Below are 14,283 nucleotides of genomic sequence, written 5' to 3'. Positions count from 1 at the left end.
AAAACTAGGTTATTTGTGAAAGGGCTCAGGTATAATCCTAGCTCCAGTTCCCATCAAAAGCCACCCCCTAAGATTTAGCCTTTCCTTTGGGTAACCTCAGAAATTTCATATGGGAAAAAGGCCAAAGTGACTGCCAGAGTGCAGACTTCAGGCTCACCTGACTATGATGCCTGCGGTTTAATACTGCGTCAGCATGGGAACAGTGGTGCCGATTGAGCCCAACTGAGGGCTGCTGAGGACTGCCTCAGGGGTGCATTTGTGGCTCTTTTCCTCCTGTTGTCCATTTGGAAGGAGAGTGCTTCAGAGATGACAAAGAACAGGAAAACAAAATTCACACAAAGGAAAAGAAAAGGCCCCTCACTAAGGCACATCACACACATCATCCTAAAAGCGAGTAATAAAAATAAGCCTGCAAATCAGTCACAGACTGCTGTACAAAATACTGAATGTGAGAACAAATATCCTGGGAAGACAAACTGGAGAGAGGCTGACTACTGAGCAGATCCTGACTTAAAGGGGAAAGAGGTGGCCATCAGCTTGTGTGTCCTTCTAGGCTAGTAATGAAAATCAAATAATGGCCCGATTAGGGAATAGATTTTGAATATATGTTATTAATAGCAATAATGACTTACTAAATTAATCTTTTACTTCTTCCTTTAGACAAAAATATGGAGATGTTGAAATAGTAACCATTTGAGGATAAACAAAAGCAATCATTTATTCACAACCTCTGAATGTTTGAAAGGCTAAAGGTTAAGAATTTTTCACAGTGAAATTTCCAAAGAGATAAAAGAGGTAGATGATCCCATGTTGAAAAACACCTGCTTTTTTTCATCACTTTACAGGAGAAAAATAAAGTCAAAATTCTATCAACTTACCCTTTCTACTTCATGGCATTTTTTCAAGGCATCCCCATATCTCCCCAAACGCTGATAAGCTAAAATGCACTCTGTTTGAAACCACATACACTGCATTTCATTTAGATTTTCCATGGCAGATGTTCCTTCCTGAAATAGAAGCATTCATTAATATAAGAATAAAAGAGATTCGAAATATCTCATTTTCTCTTTTACAACTATAGCTACAAATATTATGATAATAGCAATCTATCTATATAATAAAAGTCTAAGCGACTGTTACAGTGAAACAACCAGAATGACCAGTTGCTATGATGAGCACTGACCACCAGGGTGCAGACGCTCAAACAGGAGCTGCCCCCTGGTGGTCAGTGCGCTCCCATAGGGGGAGCACTGCTCAGCCAGAAGCCAGGCTCACAGCTGACAAGTGCAGGGGTGGTGGCGGGAGCCTCTCCCACCTCCATGGTAGCAGTAAGGAGCAGTGAGCTGAGCGATAAGGAGCCTGCTGCTAAGGAGCAGCGAGCCGAGCGGTAAAGAGCAAGGGATCCCAGATTGCAACAGGGATGTCTGCCTGCCGGACTGCAAGAGGGCGCAGGCAGGGCTGAGGGACCCCCCCCCGTGCATGATTTTCGTGCACCAGGTCTCTAGTTAACGAATATATTGATAGGCTACCAAAAAGCTCCTATCAATTTAAAATTATATGTCTTATTTATCCATCTCTGTTGGGGTATTCAACACTCTACCTAAAAGACTCCAGTTTACTGGCCCTAGCTGGGTGACTCGTTGGTTAGAGCGTCCTCCCAACACACCAGGGTTGTGGGTTTGTTCCCCATCACGGCACATACAAGAATCAACCAATGAGGGCTCCTCTCTCAGGGGGAGGGCGAGGTTGATTGTTGATGGTGTTGAGGCCTTGAGGCTAAGCTTGTGTGTGGTAGTGGCTGGTGCAACATCTCACATCATTTTACTGGTACAGCCCACCAAGAGGCCAGAAGGCAGAACTTACGCTGACTATGAATCAGTGAATGAATGCATGGGAGGTGTTTGTAAAATGTATGAAGAACATCTAAAGAAAATGAATCCCAACACCCGCTTATCATGTGATATCAGCCAGTTATTTGATCTTACTAGAGGCCCGGTGCACAAAATTCACGGGGGGGGGGGGGGGGGGGGGGGGAGGGGCGGTGTTTGTCCCTCAGCCCGGCCTGCACCCTCTTGCAATCCAGGACCGCTGGCTCTTAACCATTTGCTTGCTTGCCTGCCTGCCTGATAGCCCCTAACCACTCGCCTGCCTGCCTGATTGCCCCTAACCGCCTCTGCCTGCCTGCCTGATAGCCCCTAACCACTCGCCTGCCTGCCTGATTGCCCCTAACCGCCTCTGCCTGCCTCCCTGATTGTCCCCAACTACTCACCTGCCTGCCTGATCGCCAATAACTGCTTGCCTGACTGCCTGATTGCCTCTAATCACTTGCCTGCCTGCCTGATTGCCCCTAACTGCTTGCCTGATCACCCCTAACCGCCTCTGCCTCGGCCCCCGCACCCAGGACACAGGCTTCCCTCTTCCGGCCGGCCACAGGCACCCGGGACTCTGGGCAGCGCTGTCCGGGCCCCTGCTCTGTTAGGAAGGACAGAATGACAGAATGACATCCAGAAGATGTCTGGTCTATCTGGTCTAATTAGCATATTACCCTTTTATTAGTATAGATTTATGATCTGGAAGACCTCTGCTGTCTTGTTTACTGAGTTGATACCCAGACATACCAGCCTTATAACAAAGACTGAATTAAAGAGAAGATCTACGTGCTCCTTCCTTGGCAGGTCCAAAAGGCCAGGAAATAGTTGTGTTGGAAGCACTGGGGATTGGAGGTGAGCTAGGAATACAGATGTGTACAGCGATCTGTAGTGGAAGTTTTGTATTATAGTAATCCTGTTTCCATTTTGGTACACTCTAGTCAGTTGGAATGTGTTAGATGAAATGTGAGGATCTTGTTCAATCTGAAAGTCCCATCACCCGCCCCCCCCCCCCCCCCCGCCTTTTTTTTACTTAAACATTGTTATGATGATTTACAAGGAAGTTTTTCTTTATCAGTTAATGTTGGTTCCAGTTAAAAACTGTTCATATCTGCTTTATAACATTTACTGTACTAACCCTTCTTCAAGTTGGGGTGGGAGATGGTAACACAGTTTAATTATGTTCTAAGGTAAGTCTTAGTGAAAAATAAATGTTCTTTAGTAAAAAAAATAAAAATCAACCAATGTATAAATAAGTGGAACAACACATCAGTGTTTCTCTATATTTTCTTCTCTCTCTAAAAATCAATCAATAAAAAAATATATATACAGTATAGCCCAGCTGGTGTGGCTCAGTGGTTGAGCATCAACCTATGAACCAGGAGGTCACAGTTTGATTCCTGGTCAGAACAAGTTCTCCATACATACCCAGGTTGCAGGTTTGATCCCCAATAAGGGCATGCAGGAGGCAGCTGATCAATGATTCTATCTCATCATTGATGTTTCTATCCTCTCTCTCCCTCTCCCTTCCTCTCTGAAATCAATAAAAATATAGTTAAAAGTTATATAAAAGTAAATAAAAGAGGACTCCAGATTTCTAAAGCTGAGTTTTAAGCACCAAAACTTTTATTTCAACTATTTCAGATAGCAATCCTATAAAGAATTGCCTATCTTCTGCCTATTAAGCAAAAGCTACTTAACCTTTCTTTGCTTACTCAGGATCACTATTATGTAAATCCACTAGAGGCCCGGTGCACGGAATTCGTGCACGGGTATGGTCCCTAGGCCTGGCCTGCAATCAGAGCCATTTTCCCCAACTTTCCTCAACTGGACCTGCCCCCCACCGCCACACCCCCCAGTTCTCTGTTCGCCATCGGGTGATCAGAGCCTGCCGGCTGGGGGGAGGAACCAAGAGGTCGGCCATTCTGCCCACTCGCCGGCCCAGCCCCCTCTGTGTGTGGGGCGACTGGTGGGGCGGGGGCCTTGGCCTGGCTCCACCCGTGTCTCCCTCCACCCACCCCCGGTTCCCCGTTCGCCACTGGGCGATCGGAGCCTGCTGGCCGGGGAAAGGGACCAAGAGGTGGCCATTGTGCCTCATAGTGACTGGAGCAGTTGTTCTGGTCATTCTGACGTTAGGGTCAATTCACATATTACCCTTTTATTATACAGGATTATTGTCAAATCTGTCAGTAATAGGTCCAAGCCTGCTTTTCAGTTTCCCAGTCTCCTCCCTCCATGTTAAGCTTAGGAAATCAGTTGTCACTTTTTTGGTACCCATGTATCTACTTCTAACAGCATCTTCTGTTCTATGCCAACTTTTCTCCTATGAGCTGACTAAACCAAATAATGGAATTTGTTAAAATATTTGTTAATTCAGGCACAATGTGAATTCTGAGAACAACATAAGACATAAAGCACCTAGTTTCAGTGCAGGGGCAAAAGAGTGTTGTCACATTTTTGAAGTTATTTCAAATATATTTTATGTGAACCCAGGAAGATGGCAAGGGTACATTTACATAAATAATTTCAATCTTCAGCTCTTTAGCATACCCATTTTGTGTTATCAGTTCAATTTTCAGAATTCTTATTAAAAGTATAAAAACTAGTCGGAGAAAGATAAATATCACATGATCTCACTCATATTTGGGACATAATGATCAACATAATTTGATGAACATAAATAGATCCAGAGACATATGGCAGGGGAGGTGGGGGGGGGGCGGTTAGAGAGCAACCAAAGGACTTGTATGCATGTATATTAGCATAACCAATGGACACAGACACGGGGGCAGTGGGGGCTTGCCTGGGGTGGGAATTGTTGGGGAGGGGGAGGGGTCAGTTGGGAAAAAAAGAGACATATGTAAAACTTAAGATAATAAAAAAATATTCACAATACTAAAAAGAAAGTATAAAAACTGTTTTTTAGGTGAATGAAAGTATGAGTGCATTTTATTTCTTCTTTATAGTTACATATATTTTCCATTCCTTAATGACAACCTATGTTTATAAGAAATTTAATTATATTTCATTTTAAAAACTTTACCATCTAGAACTATACAACTTTGCATCAACAACTCTATAAAAATTCTAAACTGTAAAATATCTGCAAGAAGGAAATATGAGCACTTCACTCACTTATTAGCAAGCAGATGCAAACTGATTATTCAAGGTTGTTAGCAGTTCTCCTCCTGTAGCTTACTATGTTATCTACCACAGGTGACGGATATGTCTAGCCTATGACCAGTATGGATGAACTGAACAAGCTCTCCAAACAGCATGGCAGCTGCCAAGAGTGGATGACTGAAAGCAATTATGATGAGCAAGGTAGATTTTAGTGATTACTCTCAAACAGCCAACCTTTTCCCTTCTTTCTCATTGCCCTGACTTTTTCAGACACATCCTCTCCTAACCTTCAAAATTGTGATACAGTGGAAAGGGCACTGAAAAGTTTGAGCTCTAGCAATATTTACTATGTGACTAAAGATGATGGAAGTAACCTCTTCAGAGGCCCAATCACAGTGCTATAAAATGTGAGACAAACACATAATAAAGTGCTCATGAACATAAACAGTATTACTATTTTCCTAATTTTTTCTCCTAATACTCATCATTCTTGCTAATACCTTTCCCCAACATTTCATCTGCCACTTTACCTCTGCTGTTGATCCCATGGCTTCTGAGTTTTAGAAACATTAGTCACTAAAGTTTCTGCTCCTACAATACAATCCTAAAGCCTAGGTTTTGGAGTCAGAGACACCTAAGCTAGAATCCTGGCTCCAAATAAATGACTAACTGGGTGATCTCCAGATGGCACAGTACCTGACCTCTCTAAATTATTTATTGTAATATGAGGGTAATAATAGCATAGGATTAAGATTAAATAACATCATATACACTGAGTGGCCAGATTATTATGATCTCTGAACGCATAATAATCTGGCCACTCAGTGTATATCCTATATAATAAAAGACTGATACTCAAATTGTCCCCTCGACCAGGAGTTCAATCAGCAGGCAGGCCAGCCAACCGCCCATGTCCCCTTCCCCTGGCCAGGCTGGCTGGACCCCACCCATGTATGAATTCATGCACCGGGCCTCTAAAATACACACACACACACACACACACACACACACACACACACACACACACTGAGTGGCCAGATTATTATGCGTTCAGAGATCATAATAATCTGGCCACTCAGTGTATATAAAGTACTTAGCTCAGTGCTTAATAATTGTTAAAGTCATTTTTCTATTTCTTCTTACAAATGGAACACCAATTACAGCATTATTCTAAATATCAGAAAGTAAAAGGCAAGTTTAGATGAAAAAAATCCTTTTTATGATGAGAAAGAAACAAAAAATGGTCTATAGGCGGTGGCCGTAATGAAAAATTAGATTTAATTTTAATTTTCATTGAAGGCCATACATATACACCATTTGTTGTTTCTTTCTCATCCTAAAAATATACACGTTAGATATTTAATAAACATACACCTCATATATGTGTGTATATATAAAAAGCATACCGTCTGTCAATACCTAATAATGTCAGATTTAAATTTCTTAAATTTGATGTGTACAAAATGGTATTTTATATTTTCCTGATTACTGATGAAGATCTCTTTTTGGTCATTCCATTTTCCCACTTCTATACCTTTTGTGCATACTTTTATTATCATCTTTTTATTGAGTTTTGTGTGTATATTTGTTTCTATGACATCATTTTTACAAGTAGTTAAACTTTCATTAATAAAAATTCAAGCTAACCCCTAGCAGGTTTGGCTCAGTGGATAGAGCAGCCTCGGACTGCAGACTGAAGGGTCCCAGGTTCGATTCCGGTCAAGGGCACATGCCCTGGTAGCGGGCTCGATCCCCAGTAGGGGGCGTGCAGGATGCAGCCAATCAATGATTCTCTCTCATCATTGATGTTTCTATCTATCACTCTTCCTTCCTCTCTGAAATCAATAAAAATATATTTTTTAAAAAAATTCAAGCTATTCTTCGGCTTCTAAATTACAAGCGGTTTCCATTAACAATAAGTCACAACTAGATGCTAATTAACATTTAAGGTAGGTGGTACAGTGGTATAGCAGCCATACATTAGCATCATAGAGCACAGTGGTAACTTTTGTTTACCCTAAATAGCTTACCTGTAAACAATAATGCCCTCCACTTTGTATTTAATGTGCACTTAGAAATATAAATTATTTATTTCAGCGAATCTTAAAGATTGGAAAACAAACTTGCAACAACAGTTTCCTCACTATGCCTTAATGTTACATTCAATATGGTTATATAACCATTTCAGTGAATTACTTGGGAGTTCATCATTAATTATTTTTTCATTATATGGGTTTGAAATATGTTCTCCATTTCTATGGTTTATCTCTCACTTCACTTATGGTTATTCAGTTATACATTATCTTGAATTTTAATATAGTCAAGCATATCAATTTACTCTTATACTTTATGCTTTTGGTGTCTTAAGAAATGTTTCCTACCTCAAGCCCTAATTATAAACTTGCCCTTTATTCTAAAGGTTTGAAAAATTTGTTTTTCATACTTAAGATATTTAATCCATCTAGAACTGCTTTGTGTGCAGTGTAAGATAAGGGTGTTATTTTTTTTCAATACAAATAATTGTCCCAGCACTATCTTTTCATCTCTGGTTTTTAAAGCATCTCTGGTTATGTACCAAGTTTCCAAATATATGTGAATGTGTTCCTGAGCTTTCTATTCTGTTCCATTAGTCTACATATATATGCCCATAATAATAAAAGCGTAATATGCTAATTAGACTGGATGTCCTTCTGGACGACCTTCCGGATGAAGCCAGGGCTGCGAGGGAAGTCTGAGTCCCGGGTACCTGCCAGTGGCTGGAGGTAAGCCCGGGTCCCGGGTGCCTGCTGGCGGCTGGAGGGAAGCCCGGGTCCCGGGTGCCAGAGGAAAGCAGGTGCCGGCAGCCAGGGGAAGAAAGGCCTACAACTGCATGAATTTCGTGCATCAGGCCTTTAAAGTATATATCATCTATATATATATATATATATATATATACTGAGTGGCCAGATTATTATAATCTCTGAACGCATAATAATCTAGCCACTCAAGTGTGTGTATACACACACACACACACACACACACATACATATATACATATATGTGTGTGTGTGTGTGTGTGTGTGTGTGTGTATACATACACACTCATTTTTATCTTGTTGTTAATCCTCACCCAAAGATATTTTTAGGAAGAGTGGAAGAGAGAGGAAAAGACAAAGAGAAACATCAATGTGAAAGTGACACATCTATTGGTTGCCTCCTGCTCGCATCCAATCAGGGCCTGGGCCAGGGAGAAACCTGCAACCGAGGTACGTGCCCTTGACTGGAATCGAACCTGGGACTCTTCAGTCCGCAGGCTGACGCTCTATCCACTGAGCCAAACTGGCTATGGCTCTACTTATCTTAGTTCTACACAGAATTCTATGAGCAATTCTCAAGTAAGACACTGTAAAAATTAAACAGCAGTAACAAATTTATAGTGAGACAAAAGAATTGTAAATAGAATATTACACACATTCACTGAAGTATGGCATATTGCTTATTTTTGTATAAAGTTATGTTGCTTCTGCTAATGCTTTTTTATTTTTAATCCTCACCCAAGTATATGTTTCTACTGATTTTAGAGAGAAAGAGGATGAGAAAGAGAGGAAAAAGGAAACAACAAACAAAAAAATCTACATGAGAGAAACACCAATCGGTTGCCCCCCATACACACCCTGACTGGGGATCAAACTCAAAACCTAAGTATGTTCCCATGTTCCCTGACTGGGAATTGAACCCGCAACCTTTTGGTGTATGGAAGGATGCTCTAATCAACTGAGCCACCCAGCCAGGAGTGCTCCTACTATTGTTTTTTTAACCATTCCCCACCAGAAGCACATATATACACATACACACTCAACCTCCTCTGTAAGAAACCATACTTAGGATACGAGCTAAATGGGATTTGAAAAAATAACAAAAAATGAATTCTCAAGAACTTTAGTGGCAAACTTCAAAAATCATCACAGAACTGAAGTTTAATTTTACTAACTCATAATTACATGCTATTTCCTACCCTTGTGAACTTGGAGCACATTTCCTCTGCTTCTCTTATCATATTTGCTCGAAGCATATACTTTGCACATTTGGAATTTATGAATCTATCAGCCGTGTCTAAAGACTGTGCTTCATCCATCCACTTTGCAGCTTCTTTGAGATTACCTATATGCTTTAAGATATTAAAATATTACAGAAATTATAGTTTATGATTAAGAGAATATGGATACAATACAAATAACAACAGTTTAGAAAGACAAATTAGAAATTTGGTGCCATTTTTGTAAAATTTATCTAGAAATCTTTAGATAAATTAAAATTCACACTAAGAGCTGAATCAAATGATTAACACTGAGTCTAAAAATATGCAACCTAAAACTCTTTAGGATTATTAGAGTATTAGAAATAGATTATCAGGGTTCCATAAAAGTTATTTCTACACAAAAATAACTCCAAGAGTTCTTAAGTGGCTAAATTCTTCAATTATTCATAAAACATGTCTAGGATTTTACCTTGTAAATTTTTGCTTTCATATAGAATAATTCTATTAGAGTTGGAGTACTAGCAATTGCAGCATTAATATAATCCAGAGCCAAAGAATATTGTCCAAGTTTATCAAAGTGCTGTGCCAGGAAATACTGAACCCAGAGTAGTGTTGTTGGGGGTTCCTTCTCCCCATGCTCTGCAATCAAACAAACATAAAATTATTATAGGGAAGAAGGCAAAGTAAAGAATAAAGGTTATCAGATACTTTCTCTCCCCCAAAGCATAATGAAATTAATAATTATTATAATAATAAACAGTAAAAACCCAGCAAGATAACCAATTTCAACAGAAAGAGGTATGACTTCCTGCCATCAAGTTCAAAAAGTAGCAGTCAAGCTGAGAAATAAGATACTAGTTTCATAGGCTTCTAACCCCACCCTCACTCCAAAGAAAGTCCTGAAGAAAGAAGGTAAATCAATCTAACTATGAATTCTCAAAGCTGGGAGCGTAAGACAGCAGATCCAGGAAAAGTCAAGGAAAATAGATTGGAGAAAAATGTCCCTAACTACCACTGCAAGATTTCCACAAAGGCAAGAACTGCTAGGGCTTACCACTGTCTAGGCTCCAACACTAAATCAGGGAAACCCAAAGTTGAAGAGTATGAAGAAGACTAGAAGCCCAGTGCATGAAATTCGTGCACCAGTAGGGTCCCTAGGCCTAGCGGGCAATCAGGGCCGATCAGGGCCTTCTAGCTGCTGGCCAGGGCCTTCCTTCATTCCGCACCACCCCCTGGTGGTAAGCGAACGACATAGCGAGCGGTTGAACTCCCGAGGGGACACTTTGCATATCAGCCTTTTATATATATAGATACTTTCCTGACAAGGTAAAAGTAACCCTATGTGACAACAACACTCATACAATCAGCTGTTACCCATCCTGTACCTTCAAGCTACAATAGAATAGATAAAGAAATAAACACCAAGCTCTCAAAATAGATTATAGAAGTGGCTAAATTGAATTCTACAGGTATAAAATGAGGAAGAATGAAAAAGAAAATTTACCCATACTACATCAGAAAAACTCGGGTCATCTGGACTAGCTACCAAATAAAACAACAACATGCAAATGCACAAATTACTATAAATTAAAACACAACTAATAAAGAAAGGCAAAGAGTCCAGCATTTATCTTGTTCCTCCTCCATAAACTATAGTTCAGAAGGTCTGAATATTTGATAAGAAGTTCTTTATAAGATTTCTAACTAATAAATACAGAAGAAATGATGATTTGAATGAAATAAAGAGATTGGGACAAAGATTCTCAGTGGCTGCTGAAACCATTAGGTGAGAGGCCAATGAAGAATGCTTTAATGGGCAGATCAGGCTGGCACTGTCTGAAACCTGACCAACCTTAACATCACAAAGAGACAAACAGAGTATCTTCTGCCTCAAGTTGTGATATAATGGGAAGTACAATGCATCACAAATGAAGTACTCAAATGGAACCTGATTCTAATCAAGCCTGTAAATTTAACTATAAGTTTACAAGAAATATGGATGATAGCAAAATATATTAAACTAGGGGCCCGTTTTGCAGGAAGATTCCTGCAAGACTTCCTGCGGGCTTCCCTCCCACCACAGGCACCTCTCCTATCCCCCCATCTCTCCCACTGCGGCGGGTGGGGCGGGGCGGGCGGGGCACGCCCCGCCCACCCCACCACCGTCGCCGCCGCTGCTTCAGCGGCCCCTCGCGCCACTGCGCACCCCGCCCCCTCAGCCACCACCGCTGCCACCTTCACGGCAGTGCGCGCCGCTACCTCCGCGGCACGCCCCGCCCCCCGCCCCCCAACCCGCCGCGCCTGCGGCCGCCACCCACCTCTGTGGCCACACGCACCGTCCGCGCTTTCCCTCCAGCAGCCACCTTGCTTTCTACTTTCCCTCCCTCTTCCTTCTATGGTGTCTTCAGTCTTCACTCCTCCCTCCCCCAGTGTATGCAAATTAGCCACCATCTTGGTTGGGTTAATTTGCATACTCGCCCTGATTGGCTGGTGGGCATGGCTTAGGCGTAGCGAAGGTGTGGTCAATTTGCATATTACCCTTTTATTAGGTAGGATGATACCATGAGAAAGCAAATCAGCCAAATCCAGAATATGGGACATTACACAAGACAAATAACCTTTCAACAAATAACTTTTTTTTTTTAAAGGGAATGGAGGACATTACTCAAGATTAAAAGAATATCAGAGACATAAAAATCAAGTGTGGACTTTAGTGGGATCCAGATTGAAATAAACAAATTATACAAAGACTTAAGGTAATCAGGGAAATTTGCATGTACAAGGGGTGTTAGATATTATGGTATGAGAATTAATTTTGTGTTAGACAGAACTGTGATTACATCTTCTGTTAAGTGTTTTAAACAGCTAGTGATGTATACTAAAGTAATGACAGGTAAAACAGTATGTCTGCTTTCAAAATATTCCAGAAAAAGAAGTAGACAGAAGGTACTTTAAATAAGACTGGCAAAATGTTCATAGCAGAAGCTGGGTGATGGGGACACAAGAATTCATTATTCTATTTACTTCTGTGTTATATGGAATTTGTTTCAAACTAACAAAAACAAAGGAGCAATGACATATAAAAGACACGAAGAAACCAGACTAAAGTTACCATCTGCACCACTGAAAGCAATCTAGAGTGTTTTCTGAAGTTGCCTTGATTTACATATGCCCCTACAAACAGAAAAACAACCAAATTTTATAGAATTTAAAGTAAAAAAAAAAAAAAAGAGGAGAGAGTAGGGATTCTGTAATAATGCATTTCAATAAAACTAACTGGCCCTAACTGGTTTGGCTCAGTGGATAGAGCGTCGGCCTGCGAACTGAAAGGTCCCAGGTTCAATTCCGGTCAAGGGCATGTACCTTGGTTGCAGGCACATCCCCAGTAGGAGGTGTGCAGGAGGCAGCTGATCGATGTTTCCCTCTCATCGATGTTTCTAACTCTCTATCCCTCTCCCTTCCTCTGTAAAAAATGAATAAAATATATTTAAAAAAAAACAACACAAAAAAAACCTAACTGCATCATCTCTGGCAAGCCACTCAGTCTCTCAAGTCTGTTTACTTGTGTTAAAATAGGGTTAACACCCACCTCACATTATGGAAAATTTTAATTAAATAAAATTGAAGTGCTCTTTGTATTTTATTCACTAATTCACAAACTTTTCAGTAAATAGGTATCATGTATCATGTACATAATAAACATAAGATAGTTTTAGTGTAAATGATTAAATATGGATTAAAATGAGTAATCAAATTCTAGTTGAATCTAATTTAAACTTACCATAAGGGCTAAAAAAGTCACATGTTTTAAGAGAGGCTTCATAATTAGTAACAAGCTCCTGGATCACAGATATCTGTTAAAGAAACATAGTTTTAAATATTTCATTAAAGGTATTTATATTTATTGTAAATTAAATTAGATTTGGAAACAATATACAGCTAATTTCAAAATTAACTAAGCTACTAAAGTATCTGTTCTTCCCCACTTCCTATGTGGGGAAAAGTGAGAAAAAACACACATACACACAGAAAACACACTGATCTCTTTATTAATAATAAAACAGAATCTCATTAATTTCTCATCTCAATAAGTAGTTTCAGGTTTTGAAGGACAAACTATTAAAAAACCTTTATTCCCCCTTATTCCCCTATAAACACATCTGTATAATTTATTACTAAGTTAATTTATTTGCTTTTTGCTTCTCACTGTTTTACTGTGGAGTTGTAGACCATTATATATTCAAATTTTCTAAAATGTCACTCATCATAAAAAGGTCAAATAAAATTGATCTAAACTATACAGTGAGTTGATGGAAAAAGAGGTTAAGTAAACTAGATGTCTAAGCTACCACTGTTTTTAGTGATCACTTTAATAAACAGATTTGAATTTCAATGCTACTCAGCTAGAACAAAAATATTATAAACTGCACTATAAATGTTCTATGTCCTGAAAGTGCCAAATGAAAAGTTACACGAATTAGAAGTGGCAGTAGACATTAAATGCCTATTGATTGATTTTAAATGCCTATTGATGTTAACTATTTAGAATAAGTTGGAAAATAACCATCTTATTTGTGAACTCAAAAAACAAAAACAAAAACAAAGGTCAAAAGTAAAGGAATTTCCACAGCAACTATACCTTTTTTACAACAAAGTTATATGTGCATACTTTCTGTCTGACTTATATAGTATACTAGAGGCCCAATGCACAAAATTCGTGCAAGAGTAGGCCTTCCTTCCCCAAGCTGCTGGCACTGGCTTCCCTCTGGCACCCAAGACCCGGGCTTCCCTCAAAGCCCCAGCTTCATCCAGAAGGTCGTCTGGAAGGACGTCTGGTTTAATTAGCATATTATGCTTTTATTATTATAGATATGGTTTGAGGATTGTAAAGTTTTGTGTAATGAAATCTGTTACAATGTCAAAAAAAAAAAGGTGAAGGAAAACCATTAAAACTTTTAATAGTGTCTGACCAATATGATATTATTTTGATAATTCGAAAGTTTTCTAGTTTTATAAAGTGGGATGCTACTAATACCACCAGAAAAAAAGAATATAACAGGCAGGGTAATAATAACAATAAGCCATTAATTGTCACAAGTGCTTTAAACATGCAAAGGAAAATTAAAATTCACTGAAAGTACAAAATGGAAGAACCAGAATTTAACCCAAGAAACAAGGCTCCAGAGGTGAGCTCTTAACTACTCTGCTATATTGGTCACCGATGTCACCAGCATACTTACTACTAAAGGGCAATTCTTGACTCACAGAGTTACA

General features: G+C 39.7%; 1 protein-coding gene across 4 annotated transcripts in view; it reads right to left on the bottom strand.

The window, feature by feature from the left end:
- NAA16 (N-alpha-acetyltransferase 16, NatA auxiliary subunit) overlaps positions 1-14,283 on the bottom strand; it is an 85,475-nt gene that overhangs the window by 22,060 nt on the left and 49,132 nt on the right. For all 4 annotated transcript variants that reach the window (XM_079778857.1, XM_079778858.1, XM_079778859.1 and 1 more), the window contains 4 exons: positions 12,791-12,863; positions 9,479-9,648; positions 8,986-9,138; positions 879-1,007 (listed from right to left, as the gene is read on the bottom strand). In XM_079778857.1, coding sequence (XP_079634983.1) covers positions 879-1,007; positions 8,986-9,138; positions 9,479-9,648; positions 12,791-12,863 — 525 coding nt within the window. The remainder of the gene's footprint in view (positions 1-878; positions 1,008-8,985; positions 9,139-9,478; positions 9,649-12,790; positions 12,864-14,283) is intronic.

This window comes from Cnephaeus nilssonii (genome assembly GCF_951640355.1).
Source record: "Cnephaeus nilssonii genome assembly, chromosome: 8".
Classification (NCBI taxonomy): Eukaryota; Metazoa; Chordata; class Mammalia; order Chiroptera; family Vespertilionidae; genus Cnephaeus; species Cnephaeus nilssonii.
The sequence above is the reverse complement of the archived record's forward strand: the minus strand, read 5'-3'. Positions and strand labels throughout refer to the sequence as shown.